This window comes from Ambystoma mexicanum, chromosome 11 (genome assembly GCF_040938575.1).
Source record: "Ambystoma mexicanum isolate Mex_15411 chromosome 11, UKY_AmexF1_1, whole genome shotgun sequence".
In the NCBI taxonomy this organism is placed as follows: Eukaryota; Metazoa; Chordata; class Amphibia; order Caudata; family Ambystomatidae; genus Ambystoma; species Ambystoma mexicanum.
This window is the reverse complement of record NC_090934.1, coordinates 1,196,499,552-1,196,526,212: the sequence shown is the minus strand read 5'-3', so window position 1 is coordinate 1,196,526,212 and position 26,661 is coordinate 1,196,499,552. Positions and strand designations below refer to the sequence as shown.

General features: G+C 47.1%; 1 protein-coding gene across 1 annotated transcript in view; it reads right to left on the bottom strand.

The window, feature by feature from the left end:
- The window catches only part of NEIL1 (nei like DNA glycosylase 1), a 152,572-nt gene that overhangs the window by 59,515 nt on the left and 66,396 nt on the right, over nucleotides 1-26,661 (bottom strand). Inside the window, exons 6-7 of the mRNA XM_069624548.1 lie at nucleotides 23,942-24,038; nucleotides 23,592-23,716 (exon numbers count right to left, since the gene is read on the bottom strand). Of these exons, the coding sequence (XP_069480649.1) occupies nucleotides 23,592-23,716; nucleotides 23,942-24,038 (222 nt within the window). The remainder of the gene's footprint in view (nucleotides 1-23,591; nucleotides 23,717-23,941; nucleotides 24,039-26,661) is intronic.

The following is a 26,661-nucleotide window of genomic DNA, read 5'->3' as shown; positions in this document are numbered from 1 at the left end:
GGTGTTATCCTTTCTATTACATATGGCAAATCTGGGGCTCCAAATTGATACCATCAAAGGATATCTGGCAGCTCTTTCTATTTTTAAGCACACTTCAGAGGAAGTCTCCTACTTTAAGATTCCTCTGGTAGTACAGTTTTTAAAAAGGGACGAACTAATCTTTACTCTCCAATCCCGCTTAAAGTCCCACTATGGGATCTCAACCTGGTGTTAAACTACTTGATGGGATCTCCTTTCGAGCCTCTACATTCTTGTCCATTGAGACTTCCAACTCTGAAAACTGTCTTTTAGTGGCAATTACATCAGCCCAAAGAGTGAGTGAACTACAGGCTTTATCCTGCAAGCCTCCTCATACTGTATTTCATAAAGACAGAGTGAAGCCTACTTTTTTCCCCAAAATTGTTTCCGAGTTTCATATTACTCAGAAGATGGCAGTACCTTCCTTTTATCCTCCACCACATCCGGCGAAGGAGGAAGAAAGACTTGACCCTAGACGTGCATTGAGCTTTGGTATATCCAGATTAGCAAAATTGCAGCAGAATGACCAATTATTTGTGGGCTAGTCAGGTCACAAATTGGGACTGGTGGCCATCACCAAGCAAACCATCTCCAGATGGATCATACTAACCATATTAGAATGTTACAAACTGGCAGGTTAAGACCCTCCAGAATATTCTATGAGCTCATTCAACCAGGGGTGTTGCAAATTCATCTGCGTTGCAGAGGGGAGTTCCGATAAAGGATATATCTGCAGCTGCCACATGGTCCCTGTGCATACCTTTACTAAATACTACAGTTTAAACTCTTCCACGAGACAAGATTCTGCTTTTGGAAAAGCAGTGTTGCACTCTGTGCATACATAACCACACTAATTTCTACTCCCTCCTTCAAATTATGTAAACTACTTTGGGAGTGTATCAAAGATAAGGAATACGTGGGAGGACACAATCCATTCGAAGAACAAGTTACTTACCGACAGTAACGTTCTTTCGACTCGATGTTCCTCTCATGTATTCCTCATCGCCCCTCCCAACCTACCCCGCAGTAGAACTTCCCTTGCGGTTGCAGTCTCTCAGGGGGGGAGCAACCGTCGAACACAAGGTAAAGCTACATTCGTCAAAACAGAACTAAGGCCAACAGGCACTGCACCGACTGTATTAAGGTTAGTGTCTATGTTCTGTTACATAGGCAAAAGAAGGGAATCCGTGGCTAGCCTTACACTTCAATCCAAGGGAGGTACTGAGGTTCTTGGAACGTGGCCTTGATTGATGTTCTGGTCCTATTATAACATCCCAGATTCACAACTCGCACATGGGCGCGGTAAGGTGTGTTAGGCAAAGTTTGTATGTAGTACCCTCTGGGAACACTACAAACGACTAGGACTACAGGTATAGGCAACTCAACCTTTGGTATAAGCTTTTACTAGACAGTTTTGGTAGCATGTTGAGCAGCCAGGCTTATCTCAGAGGGGAAATGTGAGCTGTAGTGGAGTTACACAAAGATTCACAGTTACAGGTATTCAAATAAACTCTTACACTCAAGGTTTCTTGCATAAACAATTAATAATTTATCATTCAGTTATAAAGCCTTCTTCACAAGGAAGCAATGTAAACAGTAACACACTGTACACTCTGAATTTCTGAATCAGACAAGACCCTTTTGGGATGGCCCACAGACACAATCTACACCCAACCGTGGATTCAGTAACAAGGGTGCTGGGGGACATTAATATCTTACTGTTGGCATTCAGAATATTCTTAAAAAGTAGGTAAAAGGCAAAAGTTATTAGAACACAAGAAATGTACAAATGTTCCCAAGCAGGGCAAATACTTTCAGATAGCACTTAGAAGAGTCATTCAATTCAATTGGCTAAGCCAACGTCAAAGTCTTTGTATAGGATGCAGGTAAGATTAAAAGTCTTTGTACAAGTACTTAGGAGTCTTTGAGAACAAGAAGAATCAAATGTAGGTGCACAAGCTGATTAGACTTGTGAGTTGCAGAAGTTACACGCACTTCCACAGTAAGAGGTAAATTCTCTTAGGCTAATTTTACAGTAGCTTAGTAAAGAAGAAAAAGATGCAGCTGAATACTTGTTCCTGTACAGCTCTGCAGATCTCAGTTCCTGGGCCTCAGTCGTGGGGAAAAAGAGGGAGGACGTCGGGGGACTCCTGTACTGTACCGGCACGGTCAAAGCTGGCAACAGGCAAACTTTACTTTCAGTGGATGTTTCGCATTTCAGCTCCTTGCGGTACAGCAATAAGCGCAGTTCCTGGCTGTCAAGGTGGACTTTCCTCACATCTGAGGTCCAGCACTCAACTGAGGGGGGTCAGGCTTGGTCAGTCCTGCTTCGTGGGAGTCCGGAGGATCTTCCAAAAGCTTTAGGCCAGCTTACAAGCAACGCACATGTTAGGGAGAATTCTCAAAAATGTGCTAATTCCCTTCACCTTAGAGACCCCCAGCAACTTTGCTGGATTTTTGAGGACTTATTTTTTTTTACCTGGAGAGATTGTGACCCTTTTTCCCACTCTCTCATGTGTTTTGAAATGTGTTTTACTCTTGTGTTTTCTTTGGTTATGGAGTTTTAGATAACTCCATTAGGCATCGTCTTTTCATGTGTGTCACACAGCACCCTCAGTGCAGTGGCACATGGAAACCTTTTCAGGCTTTCCCAAGGTTTAAACACCTTCTCTGGGATAAACTAGGGACTAAGTTGGTTCCACCAACTCGGGGAGAAGACGTCCTTGCAGGGCTTCTCTGTCAAGATGAACTTAGCGGTTCGAACCTGCAGCAGGGCTTCACCGGGCAAACCAACGATCCAGGAGTTGCAGCAGCTGTCCTCTTCAAGCTCGTTTTCTGTTCTTTCATTCCAGTGGTCGACTCTGCCTTCCAAGCCAAGAGACTTGCCTTTTATCCAGTTTCCTCCCATTCATTCCAGCCTAGCTGCCACTCACCCAGCAGGGTGGCTGTCCTTGCCGGACAGTCAGCCAGCCAAACACGCCAGAGTGCATTTGGGTCTCCTAGGAGACTAAGCACAGGGAGTTTTGGGTACCTCCCTCACACCCGAGACACTCGGCGCCAGAGGCAGTCTTCAGTCCTGAAGCCCGCCAAAGGCGAATTAACAAAGGAACCAAACCTGGTTTGGCGCGCAGAGTAAAACTCTAGAAGGACCTTTCCACAAAGAAACGGTGAAAAAAAGAGGACCGGGACCTGTTTTTACAGATGGCTCAGACGCCATCTTAAAAAACATGGCTCCAGCGATTTAACGCTACCGGTGTTTACGGTCAGGAAAAATCATGGTAGTTTGTTGTAAAACTACTGCCACCAGCCATTTCGAGGGGAAAGGGTAGCATTTGACTGCTACATGAGTATCTAGACACGGGATACTAAGTAACCCCTCCAGCACTCTATTGTAAAATAGGGTGTGCTGGGTCTAGCAAGTACAATGCTAAGTAGAGCCAATTTCACTCTACTGCTCTGGGAAACAGTAGTTTATCCCAGAGAAGGTATTTACACCTCGGGAAATCTAAAAGACTTCCCTGTGCTACTGCACTGAAGGTGCTGTGTGACACAATTGTAAAAGATGATGCCTATGGAGTTGGTTAGACTCCATAATCAAAGAGAAACAAACATAGAAAACAAATAGAAAAGTACAAAGTCCCAGAGTTCAGCAAAAGAGCTGGGGGGTCTCTAGGGTAGAGAGGAATTAGCACATTTATGAGAATTCTCCCTAACAAGGTGCATGTGCCCATTCTTCGGTTTACCTACAGGTTGCTGTTCAATCACACATTACCACAGGTACTCCCCCACCGCACTATTCAGTGCAACTACACCTTACACAATACTGAAAATATAAAAACATATATACTGTCAGTTAGCTGAGGCAAAGTATACAGTTCACACCTCAGTATCTGAAAGGGAAGGTAAGTAAGCAATTGCACCAACAGTCCACAGGAATAGGAACCCCAATGTGCAAAGTCCTACCCCAAGTTGAATGGAGACTTGTGCCCAAAAGTTCACAAGTAATTTTGTAAACTGGGAAAATGTTAGTGAAATGTTCCTGTGGATGTGAAGATTAGTCCAGAAAACTTTGAAAGTTTAGTGGCGAGTAAATATCTTTTGGAGGTCTTTTGCAACAAGTACTGCCAGAGGAAAGCATTGTAAAACAAAATCAAAGTTTTTCATAAACTTCATTATGGAAGAGATAGGGGCACCAGTAAGTATGGTGACTACTTATCACCCTACTCTGATTTTTTCCAAGACTTAGCAGGCCGAAAGAGGGTCGCTTGAGGTAGGTTTTCCCACCGTCTGTTCCTGTGGCAGAGTCCATGGAGTTGCAGGTGCAAGCGGGTCCAGGAGCTGAGTGCAAACCTTTCCAGTGGAGATATGCAGCAGGCACCGGTGAAGGACTCTTCAAGGCACCGATGGGGGATGGCTGATTCAAGCAATTCTCACCGCGCACTGCGATAGTAGGGGTCTAGTTGCGGTCAAAGAAAGTATTCCAGTCCAGGACCTTTTTGATGCTGAAACTTCGCAGGAAGGCAACTTATGGTACTAGCTGGAGACCACCAAAGTGCCATGCGAAAACTCAGACGTGTGCCGCTTCTGGCACGGTAGCACAAAACACAGTTGGTCAGGCAACCAGGTGTTCCAGGGACTCTTCTAAAGACTCCAGGTCACATGACCGTGAGATGACGTAGAGACCGGTTGGTTCCACCAGTCCAAAGGGCCAAAGCAACAGCGAGGGTCTTTTGAGAGCAGTAGCCAGACAGTGCTCCACCGGGGCAGCAGCAAGAAATGGTTGCTAGGCCTCTTCAGGATTTGTCCACGCGTCTTCCGTCGTCTGCCCAGCTACACAGGATACTTGACTCCTCTTTCGAGCTGCTGGAAGGGCTGCAGGACTCTTCTTCTCATCCTAAATTCAGGCGAGTGCAGAAACTCAGCCCTCCAGTAGAAAGACCGGCCCCCATACCCATGCATCAGCTGTGGTCCAATCAGGGACCACTGTGGATTAAACTCATGCATACACTCTAGACCCACCAAAACCAGTTTGTGAATTGGGACCAGACAGTCCCAACCGCCCTCCTGGGTTCCAACACACATAGATGCACTAGCCTGTTAAAAGCTCTGGTTTCCCGGTCAAGTGCATGACCAGAAAAGGAATTTCCTGACTGGGGAAGGCAGAAAGAAGGGAAAAAAAGAACAAAACAGTCAAAGAACAAGCGTAAAACCTTGTGGCACAGTCATGTTAGGTCGCTAGCCACAGTTACTAGCCAAACGCTGTAAAGCCAACTAAGAATATAGCAAAGAAGGGTAGAAATAGAACTGCTATCACCAGCAGTTAGGTAGGGAACCCTGAGATTTGATGAACTGCAAATACTGTCTTGAGGACAGAGCCCCAAGACCCACTTTTTTGTGTGAACTGTGTTGCACTGAACTTGGGGAAGGGAACCACGAGAATTGTGTGGAACTATATTGCCTTTAACTTGGGAAAGGTAATCATGAGACTTTTTTGTGGAACTTTCTTAAACTTGGGGAAGGGGAGCTGAAGATAAAGCCAAGAGCAGGAAGAGGCCCAGAACTACGTTTTTGATCACCATTTCTTTGATTACTGACTTCCCTGCACATTATTTAGCTTTAGTTGTGAGGCCAAGGATAGGTTTACGACTCAGACAGACTTAAGTTGAACTTTCTGACTCAGACTTTCCCTAGTTTCCTTCCTGGGAAATCCCACCTTAGCATAGGGCAAGTTAGGCCTTCTACCATCCTGGCATTTGATTTAATAAACCAATTTGCACTTTGAATCTATTGTCTGTGACTTGCTTCATGATACCTTCACAAAGCAAGCTCTTGGTGGGGCATTTAGGTTCATGAACATGTCCAAATCAAAGCCCCTTGATCGGATCAAGGTCATTTGTGTGACTAAGGCAGGAGCAGTAGATACATATGGCTCATCACTATGGGGATATGTAAACGATCCAGACCTCCAGGTTGCTGAAAACAATGTTCTGAAACAACATCTTAGGTTTGCCTCATTCTGCATCAAACCATGTGGAGCTGGGACTTACTAACCTGGAAGACGAGTTATCAATTCAACCCACTTTACATTGGATTCACATCTGGAGTAACCAGAGACCTTCACTTACTCGACTGATTATAAAGGTTGTATTAACTAAAAGAAAAAGCACTTGAAATTCCCTGGCTGAACCAGGTGTATTCACAACTAACAACTATCAATGCACAGTCTTATTTGAAAGAGCTTTTAACCATGGAACAAAAGAGTGCTTCACATCTAGATAAAGGATCAGGTTCAGGAGTGTACAGAATCTCGATATTTACTAAATCCCTTCAATCAAAGGCATGCAATAATTTCGACAGGGTCCATACAGAAATACCTGACCTGGGCAACATGCCCAAATCAAAGGTTGGTAGTAACGAGGGCTCGATTTAATTGCATCCTTTTGGGATCAAAGACCATTCTTTGGTCGGGAAACACAGATGATATACTCGGTCAACTCTGTCTTGGTGCTTAAGAAGATTTAAATTCACTTTCTATTATTCTTTCCAGCTTATACACTTATTAGGAAAAGTACCTTAAAACTATTGCTAAGAGAGGCTGGTTTTGTTCAAGGTCGTCCTGCTCGAGTTTATCTATTGTGGGCTGGACTCTGACTTGTCCAAGGCAAGCATGGCATAGACGTAACCAATTCTAGCACTTTTGGCATCTGCATACTTATTTTTTTCATTATTCTTATTTTAAATTTGAGGGAAGTATAGCGCTGGTCAAACCTACTATTGGCATGTCAGATAATTTTGTAATTGTATATTCTTTCATTTGCTTTTTTATTTACATTGATTAGCATTTTATTTAACTGTGTACTTGTATTTTAAACTCACTCTGATTTAATACTGATGAGCTGTAATCCGGTTATTAAACTATTTGGTATGCCTGTATTTTGCACTATTTTAACCTCATTATTTTATGCACATGTATATTAATATCATATGAATTTGTATGAAGTTATATGGAAAACACTTTTTTTTCCTGAATGAACTTGATGTTATTTGATGTTTATTAAGTGAACTTATGGTGACTGTATATTTGTATGATTGTGATGAATGTAACAGGTAATATTATTTTCCAGTCTGTTCATAAGGCCTAAAATAAATGGCTATTTTTACAACCGTCTAAATTAAATTATGTGCCATACAGTGTGGACTAACACTCTTCTGAGGCTAAGCCTTGACTGCTTATCAACCTACCTTGATTAGGTTTTTGGATAACCTCTCAGAGCTCCCTGTTCAACATAACTAGGGTTGTATCCTAAAATCTGGCCAGATTCTAGAAATCCATATCGACAAAGCTCATTCCAGACTTGTCCAGAACCCCATTTGTTGCAATATCACCAATATGTAGGTCTGTTGTCCCTGCTCTCATGTCCAGAGTCTGCTTGCAGTGCCTCAATGCTCCCTGGAAACGCAGCCTCCTTCTTAGCGGGGTCCGAATGGCGTCCAAAGCCATGCATGTATATGAAGATAGCCCACCAATCACTGCAAACACAGGGTCCTTGATTACATGATTTGCAAATGAAGCCTGTGGAATCATATTTGCTCTTGGCCACAACTGTACTGGCTTGGTCCAGTCTACAGGAGACTGCTGCAGGTTTACTTCCCACCATGGGGTGCCCCTGATTAACTCGAGATACATTCCACAAACACACTGCATTGTCTTCGGAGCCTCCCTTTTAGAGAGGATGGCATCACTATTTACTAGTAACGTGCACCCAGTGGGAACTAGTCCTCCGACCACTGAAAACAAACATTCTTTTGTAGTGGTGGAAAGCCCCTTTTTAACAGATGTGGTAGCCTGACTTTACTGTTGGGCTTTGTTTTTTTCCCCAGCCAGGCCTAATCCAAAGCCTGACCAAGTATCTCTGCCACAAATGTCCTAATGCCCTCTGTCTCAGGAACTTGATCAACATACCTCCAGCATGCCTTGGTAAGCACCTAGTTCACCGACTGTGGGCTTTGACTCTGCCACCCGACCCTCCCTCCTCGGACTGCTCTCTCTCTCTCCTACTTAGTACTTTGACTATCGTACATGGATTTTCTATTTTCACCTAGACGCGCCCTACCATCCTGCATTCCTCCAATTGTACGGAGTGTGTGTAATCCTGGCAAATTCGAATCTAGGTGCGTTTTCTCTATCCAGCATTCCTCCAATTGTACTGAATGTGTGCAATCCTTGCCCAGGTGTGTCTTACAGCATTGCACCTAGGCATTGCACCTAGGCATTGCATGTCCTGGTGACCCTGACCTGTAGACTGCTCATCTGTACCCTTGCCTTCTTTGCCCGTCCCTCCTCTCCCGTCACATTTTACGTTCCCATCACCCGCCTCTCCTCGTTCACCTCTACTATCCCCATCTAACTCCATCCTGTCCTCTCCTACCCATCTCCTCACCCCTCGCCTGCTCTCCTCCCTCTATGTCACAGCACTTGCACTATCTGAAATGTCATCAGGCCTAGTACGGTAGTTCTGTTCTATATTCCATCTGTCTGTATGTTATGTATCACTGTCTGTTCTGTTAAGTGTCTGTACCTTTATAACACTTTAGCACTTGCCCATTCTGAATGACCCAAGACCAAGTAAGAATGTCGTCTGATTTCATTTTACCCTTGTTCCCTCCCCTCCCTTGAAGCACTGTTCCTTGTGTATAGGCGCTATACAAATGACCAATAAATAAAAGGCAAGGGTGCTCCAAAAGGTGCCCTATAGCATCCCGAGAAGGTATCCCTTCTCTATTATGCAAGTGGCGAGGCTCGTAGTGTTTTATTTGCATATCAAAAATGGTTCACTGGGTGGAATGCATTTTACCTGGCTGGGTCTTTTTTTGACCCACTTCTCCATTCACCAAATTGGAGGTTGGGGGGGCGGAGGGGGGGGGGGCGGGTTGTGGAGGGTTGAGAAAGCGCGTGCGTGCCCCCACTGGGTGCTGGTATTATAGAACTAGAGGCTACAGTCAGCCTGAAACCAGTTCCTTTGTACGAGAGACCCTTCCAGAATGCATGGGTGTGCTTGGAGGGATGGTCTGCCATTGGCTGAGCACCCTTCTGCTTGAATAATCCTTGGTGTGCGATTGGGTGCTTTGTTCACTCTGCCCCTCGAGGGATATAAAAGCAGACCCCTTATCCACTCATTTAGTCTACTGTTGGAACTCTGCACCTGCATTCACGTATGGCCTGCTGCTCAAGGAGGGACTGAAACTGCATCAGCATCCTTTAAAGCAACAAAGAATCAGATGGTGAAGTCTCTCCAGACAACGAGAGAGAACCCTCAGTGGCCCTCCTTTCCCCTGATCCAGTGGATACAAATGGACCAGAGGTCCTGTTCGAAGGCTTTGTCCCCCTGAAGCTCCTGAACATGCCTATATTGCCAGATCCAGAAGCGGGTCCCCCTTCACTGCCAAACCAACCCGAGACTCTTCATCCCAGGACATAAGGCAAGCAAATGGTTCCAACTCCCCTGAATGAGAAACTCCTTGGGGCCTTTGCTGCATTTGTTCCTACAACTGTACCTTCAAACCCATCTCCTGTTCCTTCAATTCTCGGGCTAGCTCCTCTATGGTATAACAAACTTTTCTTCAATAGTCCTTTTGGGGGGTGGAGGGGTCTCTCCAAGCCAACACCATCCTCAAAAGCCAAATCCTGTGCCAGAGTACGACGTGATAACCCTGAATCAATGACTACTGCAAACCGCAGCCGAACAGTCTTTGCACTCCTCGGGCTCTGATGCTAGACATGGGAATTAAAAAAAAATGAATAGCGACCTTCTCTAGAAACCACAGTTATAAAAATGGCATTTAATTCCCAGGGTATTATATATCACATTACTCTATGTAATCGTATTTCCGATGCTTGTATCTGCTTAGATTCACATGCTATGCATAGGCCAACATTTAGTGGTAGCCGCTTAGTATTACTCGGAAAAAGGGACGTCGACAGGGAGTGCCAGTAATACTATCCCTAGTGTGGCGTCTACTGTACCCATGGTTCTTCACGTGTCGAGGTCCCTCAGATTGTTTTGTTTCTGATATGAGGTAGCATAAAGTGTGTGTGAGTACAGATGTGATAAAGCAGATAAAGCCAGAGAAACATCTATGCATCTTCTACTCCACAGGGGAGGAAGGGTGGGCGCATGCAAATCTAAGCAGATACAAGCATCAGAAATATGATTAATTACAGTGAGTAATGTATCCCTTCTGAGGCTTGTGTATCTGCTTAGATCACATGCTATGCATAGATTAGCGAGCAGTGTCTGGAGAAAGTGGTGGGTTGTGAGAAGGCACAGCGGCAAATCGATGTTTTAGCACCGCTTGTCCCACCTGTGCATCTGCTTTAGAGTGTGTGTCAATGCAGTAATGCTGAGTAAAAGTATGCATGGAGCTCCATGTAGATGCTTTGCAAATGACATCCAGCAGGATGTTTGCAATGAATGCCAGAGTAGCTCCTGTACCCCTGGTAGAGTGAACTCTTGGTGTGAAAGGCAAAGTCTTGTGTGATAGAGAGTAGCAGAGTTGTATGCATTTCACTATCCATCTGGGGATGGTGTTCTTTGAGACGTGATCACCTTCCCTGCCAGGTGCCATGGAGACAAACAGTTGGTCTGTTTTTCGTAGCAGTCTTGTCTTGTTTGCATAGTACCAACTTGTCTTTGTGGATAACAAAGATAGGGTCTTGCACCGACAAAGCTTGTAGTTCACCAACTCTTCTTATGGAGGTGATGGCCATCAGAAAAGCCGTTTTATATGAAAGGTGTTTAAGGCTGGATTTGTGCATAGGCTCAAAGCGGGGTCCTATGAGCTTTGCAATTACCACATTTAGGTCCCACTCTGGAGGTGGGTTTGAAATGGGAGGGTGAAGTCTTTCTACTCCCTCCATGAATGCCTTAATGACAGGGACTCTTCACCAGGACGCATTGCTTTGAGAACCGGGGTACGCGGATATAGCCGCTAGGTGAACCTTGACGGAGTTAAATACTAGCCCGGAGTCTAGTAAGTGGAGCATGTAATGAAGAATGTATGATAGGAGTACATTCTATAGGGTTTAAATTCTTTGACTGGCACCATATTACAAATCTTTTCCATTTGTTAAAATAACAGTGTCTGGTGTTTGGTTTGCGTGCCTCATTGAGGATTTCCATACACCTTTGAGGCCGTTTTAAATGGCTAAATTCTATGACTTCAGGAGCCAAGCTGCCAAGTTCATAGACGGAGGGTGTGGGTGGAACGTGGTACCATCGTGCTGTGTGAGAATGTTGTAGGGGCATGGGAGTTTGATTGGATCAGTTAGCGCAGATGTAGAAACCAAGGTTGTCCCGCCCACATAGGAGCCACTAGGATTAGTGTCACTTGTTCCCGGTGCATCTTGTTCACCAACCATGCCAGTAGCACTGTTGGGGTGATAAGCGTAAGCAAATTTCCCTCATCAGTTCATCGACAGAGCGCTCCCCTTGGACCCTGTCGGGGAAACCTGGATGCAAAGTCTGTGCATTGCGTGTTTTGGCTTGTGGCGAACAAGTCTAAACGGGTTGGGGGGGGGGGGTAGGGAATAACCCATAGGAAGAATATATCATTTAGGATATTTCTGTCGAGCTACCACTCGTGCTCCTTGGATAGAGGATCTCGCTTAATGAGTCTGCCAGAGAATTGAGTTTTCCTGGAACATGTTGCGATGTTAGGCACATGCCCCGCTTGAGAGATCACTTCCAATTTTTTGTCCTAGAATGGACAGACATGGAGTGTCTGTGCCCCCCTGCTTGTCTATGTAAAACATGGCAATGTTGCAGTCTGCGAGGACTTGTAATGTCTGACCCGACAGGTGCACTTGGAAAGCTTGCAAGGCTTGGAGCACTGCTAGCATCTCCTACAGGTTGATGTGATTTTGGGCTGTGATCGGAATCCACAGTCAGTCCATGCGCTGTGTAGTGAAGGTAATGGGCTCCCCACCCTTTTAGAGCTGCGTCTGTTGTGACAACCGATTGTACCATAGGTTGCGAAAAGGTTTTCCCCTTCAACAGATTTTCCTTTGTCCACCAGCGTAGCGCTTGAACTAGGGTTAGCATAGCAACCACTAGATCATCCCACTGACCGCTTGCCTGAGACAACTCTTTCCCTAACCACTCTTGCATTGGACACATGCGCAGCCGTGCGTGTGGAACCAGGTAAATGCATGATGCCATCATCCCGAGCAAACGCATTGCTTTGCATACCGTTATCTGGTGACCAGATAGATACAGAGTTATTTGCAGCAGTATGTTTTGCACTCTTTCGTTTGATGGAAAGACAAGACCCTCTTCTGTCTTCATGACAGCTCCTGAGAACCGTTTTGTCTTGCTTGGAACAAGATTATTTTTTCTCGTTGATTGAGAATCCCAATTGGAACAGGAGATAGATTGTTCTCTGTGCATTTTGCTTGCAAATTTGGGGGGAGGATTGCCTGGTTATCAGCCAGTCGTCCAGATAAGGGTACACTGGGATTGATTCTCTGTGTAGATGCGCTGCCACTACTGCTAGTCCCTTGGTGAATACCCTTGGAGCGGAGGCTGCGCCAAAGAGTAGCACCTTGAATTGGTAGCGTTGGTTCGCTATTTTGAAGCGCAAGAATCTTCTTTGCGCTGGGAACATTGAAATACGAAAGTATGCATCTTTCATATCCAAGGTTGCCATGTAGCCCCCCTGTTTCAGCAGAGGCATTACTTCCTGTAGCGTTGTCATGCAGAATTTTTGTGGCTCGACATATGTGTTTGCAGGGCGCAGGTCTAGGACAGGGCGCATTGGTAGATCTTTTTTTTGGCACAAGCAAGTACATGGAATAAATACCCTTGTTTACCTGGTTCGCCGGGACAGTTTCTATGGCGTCCTTTAGTATTTTTTCTATTTTCTATGTATTTATTGAGCGCCAAAGCCCTCAGGCATCCAGGCGCTACACAGAGGGACAAAAGACACACACACAGCCAAAAACAGAGGCTCAAAGATCACAAATCTATTCCAACCAAATAATCTAGTCTACAGATGTTTCCTGAAGTAGCAGGGCTTTGACCTCGTCCAACAGGAGGCATTGTTCTTCCTGTGAAGTGTGTCTTTGTCTTGGCGGGTGGTTGGCTGGTCTTTGAATTAGCTCTATGCAATACCCCCCCCCCCCCTGCCAGGGTGGAAAGTACCCTCGAAGAGGATCTGCCCCTACTCCTAGACTTTCTTTGGCCTCTTTGAAAACTCTGTTGGAAGGACTGCCCTTGTGAAGAATCCCAGGATGAACTTTGCCCACCCTGGTTGTAATTAAAGGACCGCTGGGAGTTCTTTCCTCTAAACTGGCGAGAGTTGGAGCCCCCTATCTGCCCAAAGGGGTTGTTGGTGAGCTGTCCCAGGGATTTGAGGGTATCATATTCCTCTTTTGTGCTTTTAAGTGCATCCACCACTGCTATGCCAAATAAAGCGTTGGGTTCAATGGGCATGTTTAGCCTGGGTTTCTATTTTGAAGCCGGATTGACCGAGCCAGGTGTGGCGTTTGATCAGTCAGTGTGTGCCTTCTGCCACGATTCTTCCCGCGTTGTCTGCTGCGTCCAGGTTATTTTTAAGGATAACCTGGCTACCTGTTTGCCCTCAGCAATGGTGAGCGAGAGCTGTGCTTTTAGGGGCTCTGGGACGGAGTCCATTTGTGGTGCGATCTCATCCCACTTGTGCCAATTTTAGCTGGCTAATAGCTTGGTGTTATTAGCTATCCTTGTTTGATAGGCTGCAGAGGGTGTAGATCTTTTTACTCTCCTTGCCAGGAGGGGCTTCGGCAGAGGCCAAAGGAGTTCCCACTCTCTCTCTCTTGCAGTGTTGACTACTAGAGAGTCAGGCTTTAGCTGCCCCCTAATGTACAAGGCACCTGAGGGGGCTGGTCTAAACATCTTTTCGAAGCGCGGGTTGACGGCCAGTGTCAAATTGGGTGTAAGCAGAGAGGGCTGAATACGTCTCTGGACCGATTGCACCAGGGGGATAAATTGAGTTGCTGATGTTTCACTCCCAAGGATGTCCTCTGCAAATTCCTTGGGCTTCTTGGGTGTCCATTTAGAAGTGTTCTGCAGCCTTTAGGAGCAGGTCGTTATATTGCAGTTGGTCGTCTACCGGGCAGTCAGCCACTGGTGGGTCGTTGTGGTCTGTGTCCTGGATGATGTATACGTCCTCATTGTCATCATAATATTGGTCCAAGTCTCCCGTGTCCCCTTGGTCCTCTGGGTCTGTGTACGAGCCAGGGTCCTGGGAGCCTTGAGTGCTATAATAATAAGTGTCCTGACCCAGGACCTGGTGTGACGAGGTGGTAGCATGCGTGGTGTCCAGGCAGGCTTTTTTGGCAGCAGGCTGAGTGACTGCTGCCCCGCTCTGTGGGGTCCCCTGAAGGTTGAGGAGGACTTGGGGGTGGTTGTCAAAGTTGTTTATATAACTGGACATTCTCCTCATGACCCTATCAAATTGTTCTGTGGTCCATTGGGAGGAGCTTTGCAACAGGAGTAGGTGGAGCAGGTGGAGTTACTGGGACAGGTGTCTTCTTATGATGCATAGCCCCTGAAAGGGTGTCTTCAGGGGTAGTGTAATCCCTGCTTTTAGTAGCCTGTAACTTTCTAGCTGGTGCAAAGGTTTTTCAATGTTCTAGCCTTTAGTAGGGTCCTGGGAACGTGTTTTTTGATTAACTCGTTCAACTGTGAGCTTTTTGAGCCCCCCCTCTAGACACCCAACTGAGGCGTCTTTCGATGCACGGTCGTCGGCACCAGAGGACTTCCCAGATTTAGATGTGGTGTCAGAAAATGACTTTAACATCTGTTTCGGGTGTCTGTCGTGTGGTGATCGCGACAGCGATGGCCCAGAGGACAAGGAATGTTTGGACCATCCCCCTGACATCGCGTGTGGCTTAGTGGGGACTTGGTAGTGCTTGAGCTGCCGGGTGTCATCCCCGTAGCAGAACCGCCGGCCTGCCTGTTGGGGTCAGAAGCTTCCACGTGGGAATCTGATGGATCCTGATCGCCCTTGGCGTCGCTTAGGAAGTTGATGCTGCCATCGCGGGAGGTTCCCTTGATGTCCATGGCGGCCTTGGCCTGCATGGTATGGTGGGACCAGCATTTAGTCTTGCGGTCCATTAAAGTGTTTGGCCTGAACAGTTTGCAAGGCTTGCACTGTTCTTCGGCATGGTCTCTATGGAGACAAAGGTTGCACACTTGGTGCAAATCTTTCCAGGGAAACTTCCTGTTAGAGGAAGGACAAAATTTAAAAGGAGTGTTTTCCATGATGTAGAAGGATGGCCGCCTGGCGGAATAAATGGGAGTAAAGGGGAATATATATTCTCTTAGTGAGACTGGAATATGAACCTCCCACCGCCCTCCCTACTGTGCAGGGCAGAGGCCAGATGGGGCCTTGAAAGGCTGTAGACAAAGGATCCTCGAGATGGTTTTCGCTGTCATTAGCAAATTGACTTGTCCTCAAAGTTGTTGCTGGCTCAAAGTTGTTGCTGGAGATATTGCGGTAAACAGTTGGCGAAAGCACAGAAAGAAATACTAAGATTACACTTTTTCTAAGTAATGGCGTTAGCCAAGAAGAAACTCTGCGATATGCGTCAGACTACCGTGGTGGAAAAAAAAACATCTGAGGGAACTCAACGCGTAAAGGACCATGGTTACAGTAGACGTCACACTAAGGATAGTATTACTGGCACGCCCGGTCGACGTCCCTTTTTGAAAACAAAATGTAGTACTCCGCAGCTACCACTAGATGTCGGCCTATGCATAGCATGTGATCTAAGCAGATCCACAAGCTTCAGCTATATATGACAATGCATTACTTACCGTAAAAGCATTTCTGATGGTTGTATCTGCTTAGATTCACATGCTGTGCATAGGTCCGACATCCAGTGGTCACTGCGGAGTATTGCATTTTGTTTTTCGTAGTCGAAAAGGGGATGTCGACAAGGCGTGTCTGAAACACTATCCCTATAGTGACGTGCGTTGTACCCACAATCCCTCACGCGTCGAGGTCCCTCTGTTTGTATTTTTCTGCCCTGAGGGAGCCTTCTAGACGTGAGTGAGTACAGAAAAGAGAGATGTAAAAGGAAGTCTATGTTCCTTCCATCCGAGCGGGGAGGAAGGGTGGGCGCATGTGAATCTAAGCAGATACAACCATCAGAAATGCTTTTACGGTAAGTAATGCATTGTCTTCTGATGTTTGTTAATCTGCTTAGAATCACATGCTGTGCATAGACTAGCGAGCAGTACCCGGAGTTGGCGGTGGGTTATGAGAAGGAACAGTAGAGAAAAGATGTCTTAATACTGCCTGTCCCACCTGGGAGTCAGATCTCGAGTGTGCATCTAGACAGTAGTGTTTTGTAAAGGTGTGCACAGAACTCCAGGTAGCCGCTTTGCAGATGGACTCAAGGGGAACATTTGCAATGAATGCTATGGACGCCCCCGTGCCTCGAGTAGAGTGTGTTCTTGGATTAAAGGGCAGTTCTCTATTAGCAAGAGTATAGCAGAGAGTGATGCATTGAACAATCCATCTAGAAATAGTGGACTTTGAAACTGCATCCCCTTCTCTTCCTGCTGCCACCGAGACGAAGAACTGATTAGTCTTCCTCAGTGGTCTGGTTCTTTCCATGTAGAACATGACCGCTCTGCGCACATCTAGTGTGTGCAGACTTTTTTCTCCCAAGTTGGAAGGATTTTGAAAGAACGTTGGTAGTTCTATAGACTGGTTTACGTGGAATTTCGAGATGAATTTCGGTGCAAACCTTGGGTGCGTGCGTAGAACCACCTTATCTCTGTGAACTGTAACGAAGGGGTCTAGAACAGAAAGAGCCTGTAGTTCACTTACTCTCCTGATGGAGGTGATAGCTATTAGAAAAGCAGTCTTAAGAGTGAGGTCTTTAAGAGATGCTTTGTGCATGGGTTCAAATGGTGAGCCCATGAGTCTGGTAAGTACCACGTTAAGGTCCCATCCGGGAACTGGGTCAGCTATCGGGGGGTGTATTCTCTTTACTCCCTCCATGAAGGCCTTTATAACAGGGATCTTCCACCACAACACTTTGAGTGGGGAAGTGGTGTATGCAGAAAGTGCCGCTAGGTGGACTTTAATGGAATTGAACACTAGACCTGAATCCAATAAATGGGTCAGGTATAGAACAATATGTGTGGGAGAGCAGTCAATCGGGTTGATGCTCTTTCCTCTGCACCAGATGACAAATCTCTTCCACTTGCTAGAATAGCAGTGGCGAGTGTTAGGTTTTCTGGCTTCCCTGAGGATGTCCATGCATCTCTGCGGGAGCTGTAGATGTCCAAATTCTATGATCTCAGGAGCCAGGCTGCTAAGTTCATGTTCTGGGGGCATGGATGCAGAGTCCTGCCCTTGTCTTGTGACAGCATGTTGTACGGGCAGGGGAGTTTCACTGGGGGAGATAGAGACATCTCCATCAAGTGAGCGAACCATGGCTGTCGGGCCCACATAGGGGCCACCAGTATCATGGTCACTTGTTCCTGGTGCATCTTGTGCACCACCTTGTTGAGAAGGGGAGTCGGGGGAAAAGCGTAAACAAATTTCCCTGACCATTGAATCGACAGACCGTTCCCCTTGGATTGGTTCCGGGGGTACCTGGAGGCGTAACTTTGGCATTGTGAGTTCTCCAGGGTTGCGAACAGGTCTATTTCTGGGAATCCCCATTGCGTGAAGACGTCGAAGACGATGTCTTCGTGCAGTCGCCATTCGTACTCTTCGGGCAGGGGGAAATCTCTGCTGAGTTTGTCTGCCAGCAGATTGAGTTCCCCTGGTACATGTTGTGACAGTAGGAACATTTTTTATTTGAGAGCCCACTTCCATATATTTTGGGCCAGTTTGGACAGTCCTGGAGAGTGGGTGCCCCCCTGCTTGTTGATGTAGTACATGGCTGTGGTGCTGTCTGTAAGGACCATCATTGTTTTGCCTTGTAGGTGTTCCTGGAAGGCTTTTAGCGCCTTGAACACAGCTAGTAGCTCCAGTAGATTTATGTGTTTGGATGCTACGTTGGGAGTCCACACTCCGTGAGCAGTCTGATGGGATAGGTGAGCCCGCCATCCTGTGAGGTATGCGTCTGTGGTTAGAGTGGCTTCCGCCGCGGGTGTGGCAAAGGGTTTCCCTCTTACCAGGTTTTCCTTTGTCCACCACCGTAGCGAGAGAACCAAGGCCTGCGAGACCACCACTAGATCATCCCATAGTCCGCTGGCCTGACACCACTGGCTGTTGAGCCACTCTTGCATTGGGCGCATGCGCAGGCGCGCGTGAGGTACCAAATAAATACACAACGCCATCATTCCTAGCAAGCGCATTGCTTTGCGTACCGTCACCTCTCGACCGGCCACATATTGAGGGATCTGAAACAGCATGTTTTGGACCCTCTCGTTGGAGGGGAAGACGAGGCCGTCCTTTGTTTGAATTAGAGCCCCTAGGAATTGTTTGATCTGGCTGGGGTCTAGGCTGGACTTCTTTTTCGTTGATGGAGAAGCCCAGCTGGAACAAAAGGTCTACAGTCTTTTGGGTATTGGAGAAGCATGTTTCGTAAGAATCCCCTGTTATGAGCCAGTCGTCGAGGTAAGGGTAAACTGGGATGGACAACCTGCGCAGGTGGGCCGCTGCCACTACCTTCGTGAATACCCTTGGTGCAGATGCTATGGCGAAGGGTAGCACTCTGAACTGGTAGTGTTTGCCCTCTATCATGAACCTGAGGTATTTTCTGTGCGCTGGCAACATTAAAATATGAAAGTATGCATCTTTCATGTCTAGTGTTGTCATGTAATCTCCTTGTGATAGCAGGTTGATCACTTCCTGTAAGGTCACCATACGATACTTCTGGGGTTTGACAAACTTGTTCGCTGGGCGCAGATCTAATACAGGGCGCATGGTTAGATCCTTTTTGGGTACAAGGAAGTACACTGAATAAATACCTTCCGTTACCTGAGATATAGGCACGACTTCTATGGCTCCTTTTTCCAGCAGTTGGTCTACTTCTTGGAGAAGGATGGCAAGGTGTTCTGGTGTCATGCGTCGTCCCCTCAGGGGTCTGTATGTTGGGGAACCGTTGAATTCGATGCAGTATCCGTGGGCTATGGTGAAAAGTACCCAGCGGTCTGACGTTATTCCCTCCCATGCTGGAAGAAAGGATGTTAGCCGGCCCCCGACCAGTGTTGCATGGGAGGGGACGCGAATCTTCGCGTCACTTGGTGTTGTTGGGGGCTTTGGAGCCTCTGGGGGTGGACCCCCGACCTCTCCCTTTGCCACGGCGCTGGCCTCTTTGGCTGTACTGCCCACTATTGGTCTGGTAATTGGTGGCAGGGTACTGTTGCTGCTGATTCTGTTGTTGGCGTTGGCCACGAAAAAAGCATTTGTTGCCATAGCCGCGTCTGGTAGTGGGCTTAGAGATCTGGTCAAGAGTTTTGATAGTATCGAACTCTTTTTTTAGCCATCTCCAGAGCCTCATCCACCGATTTCCCGAAGAGGTTTGAGTCTTCAATAGGTTTATTTATTAAAGACGCCAGGCCGCCAACCTCAGCGACGGAGTGGATGGTTAGCACGGAAGGTGGAGAGGGAAGGAGGACAAGAGAAAGGTCTTGATTTGTTTGCAGAACTTGAGATTGTCTGGTTCAAGAAGGAAAGAGAGGGAGACTGTTCCAAAAGGAGGGATCCAGCTGAGGAGAGAGAGATCTGCCCCCAGCTCTCTGCTTAGAGAAGCGCTTCATCAGCAGAGAGTTGTAACCAGATGATCGAAGGGATATGGAAGGAAAGTATTTAGTAAGAGAGAGTTGCAGGTAGCATGGCCCCAGGCAGCCTTGTGAATGATGCAAAGGGTCTTGAATTTGATCCTTGAAGCAAGTGGGAGCCAGTGGAGAGATTTTAGAGCTGGAGAGATACAGTCCCAGGGCTTGAGGCCAAGGATAAGTCTTGCAGCCCTATTCTGGATTTGTTGAAAAGTACGGAGCGAAGAAAGAGGCAGGGGGAGGAAGAGTCTGTTACAATAATCTAGCCTGGAGAGGACCAGAACTCTAGAGACATTGAGGTTCTGGGGGAAGGGGAGGAAAGGGAGAATGCCTCTACGGAGGTGAAGTTGAAAGTGGGCCTTCTTGGCAAGGTCCAAGATGTGAGGAGTAAAGGAGAGAGTGGAGTTGAAGATGACTCCAAGGTTTCTGGCCTCAGTGCAAGAAGAGGGAAGTGAACCTATAGAGGGCGACCAGAGTGCAGGAGGGAAACCGGGAACAGGTGTTCTGATAGGAAGGATCTCGGTTTTACTGGCATTAAGAGAGATCATTGGAGGTGCACCAAGACTCATAGCAGCCAGGCAGTCAGGGATGATAGAGGAGGAAGAAGAGTTGTGTCTCATCTGCTGGAAATGAGGAGAGAGGGCAGAGATCAGGTAAGCAAGAGGTGCAACATAGATGTTGAAAAGCCAAGGCGAGAAGATAGAGCCCTGGGGAACACCACATGTAGAGAGAGTGGTTCGAGGAGAAGGAGTCCAGAAGCATCTGGGCACGGCGGTCAGTGAGGAAGGAGGTCAACCAATCCAGTGCCCAATCTGAGATACCAAGAGTATCCCGGAGCCACTTTATGAGGATAGAATAAGAGGTCAGGGAGAATGAGAATAGCAGGAGAGTTAGAGTAAATATTTGCAAGTAGTTCTTCACAGGTGTTCAGGAGAGCAGTTTCCGTGCCTCTCGATGACGAAATCCAGATTGATGGTCATGTAAATAACCAGTGAGCTCAATGTTTTGGGTCAGTTGGCGAAGACCAACTTCTCCAGGAGTTTCCCAAGGAAGGGTGTAGTAGAGATAGGGCGGTAGTTGGCAGGACACAAGGGGTCGGCAAAAGGCAAAAGGCTTTTTATGAGGGGGTGCACAAGGGAGTGCTTGAGAGAAGAAGGGAAAGAGCCAGATGCTACAGAGTGGTTGCAGAAGTCAGCAAGAGCCGGAGCGAGGGAAGACATTTTGTCCTTAAGGGTTCTGGAAGAACAGGGAGACACCGGTTTGGATGAGACCTTCATAGAGTGGACTACTCTAGAAATCTCATCAGTTGTAATAGGTGAGAAGGAGGTGGGAGTGGGTGGGGGAGAGGCCGTGGGAGGCAGGAGGAGGGATGCAGGAAGGGGAGGAAGAGAGAGGTCAGACTGTCCTGAGATTTAGAGGTGAAATGGGTGGCCAGTGCAGTACAGAGGGCCTGAGAAGTAAAAGGCGAGGTGGAGACTGCAGATGGATTGGCTAGTTCCTTGCAGATTTTGAAAAATAGTTTAGCCGTGTTGTTGGAGGATGCACAGGTAACGGCCTGGAATTAAGCAATAGAACCCGAGCGTCGGGGGCATTACCGTCTCAGGTAATGCCCCGGGGTCCATAGGTAAGGACCCGAGCGAAGCGAGGGCCTTACCGAAGGCCCCGGGGCATTACCTGAGACGGTAATGCCCCCGACGCTCGGGTTCTATTGCTATTAGTACCCCGGCCCGCAAAAATTGCGTGACCGGGGCACTAAAAGCTTTTTTTTTTGTCCTGAAACGCTGCAGCGTTTCGGCGCTGCGGCGTTTCAGGAGAAAAAAAAACGACCAAGAAAATGGCCACCGCCATGGAAAGGGAAAACAGTCCGTTTTCCCTTTCCATGGCGGGCATCGGGAGCGGACGCGCTGGGAACACAAGTGTTCCCAGCGCGTCCGCTCCCGAAAAAGGATCAAAAATAAGGTAAGTGGGGTTTGGAGGGCGGGAGTGGGATGGGGGAGAAAAAAATAAAAAAATAAAACGTACCTGCGTCCCCGGCGGGGGAAGAGGGAAGCCTCCAGCCGTGTGGAGGCGCGGAGCGGGGATGGCCCCGCTCCGAGTCTCCACACTGTTGTAGGCTTTCCTCGTCCACCGCCAGGGACGCAGGAACAAGAAGGTAAGTGGGGTGGGAGAGGGGAGGGGATTTAGAAAAAAAAATTCCTTACCCGAGTCCCCGGCGGGGGGCGAAGGCAGCCTCTCACCCGCGGGGAGGCTCGGAGCGGGGATGGCCCCGCTTCGAGCCTCCTCATTGGCTGAGGGGCTGCCACCCCGAATGAAGGGATTCCCGGCCGGGTAGGGACCTGGGGAGAGCCAATCAGACTGGCTCTTGCCTTCTGATTGTCTCTCGCCGGGTTACTAATAAAATATAAGGCACCACTTGGACTGGGGAGCCAAAAGTAGTTCCTGGTAGCTGTTGGTTTCAAGTTAACCCATTTCTTCTAGGGTAGAGGTAGGAGGTAAATCGCTCCCAGCAATTATGAACATTGGATAGTATAAGAGGAAGCGGAGAGTAGAAGTATCAACAGTTGAGGGAAAGAAGGACGGCAACCTCTTAGTTAAAGAGCAGAAACGTACAAGGAGTCAAAGAGTTGACAAAGCAGGTTAGGGAAGAAGGAAGTGGTAAGAAGAACCGCCCCTGTGAAAAAAAGATTTTTTAATTTACTGCTCACAGCTTTCAAAAAGACTATACAAAATGATGACCTTGTTACCACTTAACTGATTCCCATATGAAAGAATGCAATACCCCCAATTCTCTGACCCCAAAGATATTCATGCAATGTTCAAAATGTTCATTTGCATAGAATGCTGAATTGGAAGGCTCTCAGACATTCTGACTTGGATGGGTTTCCTTCCTCTGACTCTCAAATACTCCAAGCACCAGATCTTTTCAAATGGAAATAACCTATGGTACAGTTTCAATTAATAACAGTGGGCAGTGGTAATGGGAGGGGGCACACAACGAATGCACACACAGACATGTTCACTGTGCTTGCTGAAGTGGATTATGAAGGAAGTTTCTTTTTTTTTTTCTTTTGAAAAAGAGCAAAACCTCCAGGTGGTGAAAATGGATTCCAGAATCAGGATTTCGGCAGTGATCCAAGAAGGTAATGGAGGTTTGGGGTAAGGTGTCAAGGGAGTGGAAGGGAGGGGGTGGAAATTAATGTACCGAAACCCTGGTAAAGTGAAAATAAGTTAAACTCAAATAGTGAATAACAAAAATTATACTTCCCACTCAAGAGCAAGGTTTTTGGCCTTAGTTATCCTTTGCCTATGCCATCTGTCTCCGACATGAGGCACTACGCAAGTTGGAAACCCATGGTAGGTCCAACTTATGTTATCCTTCGGAAGTCGCTAAAACAAATACTGTTTAAAATGGATAATAAAAGCAAATGCTTTTTGAAGCAATTAGAAGCTAGAGAAATCTAGCATGAAGCAGGATAAAGCACAATTGTTATTAATATAGTTCAGGTACAGTTCAATAGGAGGTCGTCTTTCCATAGGCTGAAAAAAGCTGATACTGAATATAAGTGCTACCTTCACGTTGATGGCAGAAAGAGCTCGCATCCAAAATGTATTGTCTTTTGGTGCTGACGAAAATATAGATTTTCATCCCACATGCCTTCAGAAGTTTTTTTTTGCTCCCAGTTGAATCCCCCCCCTCTCCCCGAGACAAGAAAGGAGCCGTAGGGAGGATGAGCTGCTCTAATTTACCGTCTGGAAAATAGCTGTGAACTCTAACCACAGCCTTACCTGAAACCATATGGTTCTCTTATTGCTGTCACGCAAAACCTTCATTCCAGGAACATAGTAGCACTGCAACCATTGCTCGAAGGCAGAGAAATTATAAGATCTATTTGGGTCGTAGCCTTTTCCTCCTGTAGAAAGAAAAGGAGGAAGGTATTGAAAGAAGGATACAAATTAAGAATGGCACTAGGAAAGTATACAGTCCACCCAATGACCTAAAACTCCAGGATACGCATACACAGCAGTGGACACACATTTTGCTTACATCCAGTGTCACACAGATTACCACAAAGACTGCTCGAATGCACATGCTCCATAGTAGGCCTGAAAAATTTGAAACAATAGAAGGACCATACCCAAGTTGATGACCTCATTGGGCACTAAATGGCAGAGCTCTAGCAGATCCGGGTTCTCTTTCTTGATCTTCAGCTTCTTGCTCAGTGAGAGCTCAGACTTCCACATGAAAGCGAAAACAGAGGATAGGTGGTCAACACAGAGCCCAGCCAGCCATATACACATTCACCACCTCACCAACCCCTAGAAGCCACCTCTTCCGACCAAGTCAACCAATGGGTGCGCTACCAGGTGGTTCTTCTAACCGCTCAGTCCAGCTCAAGTTGCCAGTTACTGCAGAGTAAGTCGCAAACAGGGTACCACTCTCACAGCTTCAAAAGACCTCTTGTTACAACAAGGTCTAGCCAAGGTTTTCTCCCCTGACTTTCCAAATACCAAAATATTGCCCCATCACACACCCTCCTTTGATAATCCAACCAGCCACAGGCCAACTCTCTACAGACAACGCAACCACAATCTGTTTCTTCACGCCGGTCATCCAAATACAGCTGATCTCTCTCTAGATTTGAAAATTCAACAACTTTCCACATGCCATCCACCGCAAGTCGGCCTCTCTATTACACTGAAGCCAAACTCAGTTTACTCTCCTGAACCACCTTGCAAACAATAAGCTGCCTAGCTCAATAACCCAGGCAATCATACGCTGCCTTTTCGAAGAGCCCAGATGAATATTATTTGTCCAAGCCCATAAACCAAGCAGCCAGAAGATGTCCCTCACCTTGTTGAGGCAAACAAGTTGCATTTTCCTGCATTGCAGCCAACCACAGGCTGGCTAACCCCATAATCTAGTCAATCATATCCAATCTCTACTCTCTGTGCTAATACCAAACAAAGCAATTTCAAACATAGCTATTTCAGACCTTTCACCTACCGCAATTGGCTTTACCTTCCGACACAGACAGGTGGCATTGTTTTGAAGGCCATTCCATTGGCCCAGATTTACCAGATTGGTTTAGGGTAAAGCTTCCTTCCCAAACAAGTCTCCACATTCTTGTCTCCTAAATTCTGTGGAATCTTCAGGGAATCTCTCCTTGGAGAATAGGGCTCCCAGGTCAACTTTTCTATTTGTCTAATGTAACAGAGGTTGCTTGTGGCTACGAAAGTCTCTAAAGCTTTGTCTTCCCCTTGCTCCCCAAAGGAATGATAACAAAATACATTTTCTTGATAAAAACATCTTTGGTGCAGGTTCTCTCTGTGCCACCCTCACAGTTTGTAAATAACTAAACATTATTCCCACAAATCCTCTCCCCTGGGTCGCTCAATCTCGGCACACATTGGCTCAGGTGGTTAGTATTGTGTATTCTGGCCTCTTCTCAGCTCACATCCCCTGTGGCCACAGGAAGGTTAGTGACTAAGCACTGCTGCTGCAGGGTCAGACTACTGCAACAGCACCCAGAAAATCTTCCAGGAGTGAGGTGTGCTGGGAGGACCTCATTGTACCAGGTCAGGTTTATGGAACTGGGACTTGATCCGGTTTCCCAACCCCCACCTGACATTAAACCAATGCCCACACTTGTCCCGTCTCAAGGCCTGCCCACTAACCCTTAGGCAGTCTACTAAACATCTCACCATTCTGTCAGAAGGCGGTTCCTGCTCCCACTTCCTCTACACAATGGTTTGGTGGCTGTAGCATCTCTGCCCGTGGCTGGCCCTATACCTCCAGTGACCTCCCGACTTTGCCTGCTGTCCGCTTCTCCTTCCCTCTTCCAACAACCTCCTCTTTCTAGGGCAGTACTCACTTCAGCCTCACTCTGCTCATTCCTCCATATCCCTCTTCTTTTCCAACCACAGTTTCTTCTTTTCCTTTTGAATGCTCTCCTCCCACCACTTTCCTGTCCCATCTTGTCTAGTGTTCTCCTCCAGCCTCTGTCCTTTCCCTTGCAGTTTGTTCTCCTTCAACCCTTTGTCTTTCCACAATCTGTCTCTCTCCAGATATTTAACTCTTTTCACCTCCTCCTTCATGTGCAACACCCTCTTCATCTTCTCCATCCTCTTTCTCCACGTTCAGCACCCCCTCTCCTGAACCACCACCTCCTCCCCCCTCTGTACCTTGGACTCTCTGTGCCTGATAAATCTGCTGCTCCAAACACCCACTCTCTAATACCAGTTCCTGTTATTTACAGCCCCCCCATCCCAGATTCCTCTGTGGACTGGGCTAGGTTTTATGCCCTACACATGTGTGCAAAAGGGACTCTGATCTGTGAGCTGGCTATGCAGTAAGGAACCAGGTGAATTCACTGCCTCTTTCTGATTGGCGAATCAAGCATATAATAGCCTATCCCATCTTGAAATTTTTTTTAACTTGTGCACATGCACGGTAGAGCACACTGTTTGTATCTGTGCGGGGCCAGCAAGGACTCCTGCTCCTGCGGTGCAGCACCCATGAGAGCAACAATTCTGTGATGCCCTGGGTTTGTAATTCTCACATTTCTCTCTCGCAGGTCCACATTACCACAGACCATGGCGGTGACTTCTCACTCAAATAGGACCTCATTCAAAGGGCAGTAGTTCAATTTTTCCTCATCTCACAGGTCTACAAATGAGAGGCGTGCCTGCCCCATGGGCTGACTGAGTGGACTTGCAGCAGTAGAGGACCTCATGTGGCAGACCCACAGTATTGGGTCCTCCCCATACCACCCTTAGGGCACACAGCATGTAGAAGGTGGTGGTGTCAGCCCCATGGTTATCCCCAAACATCATGACCAAATAGAAGACACCATCA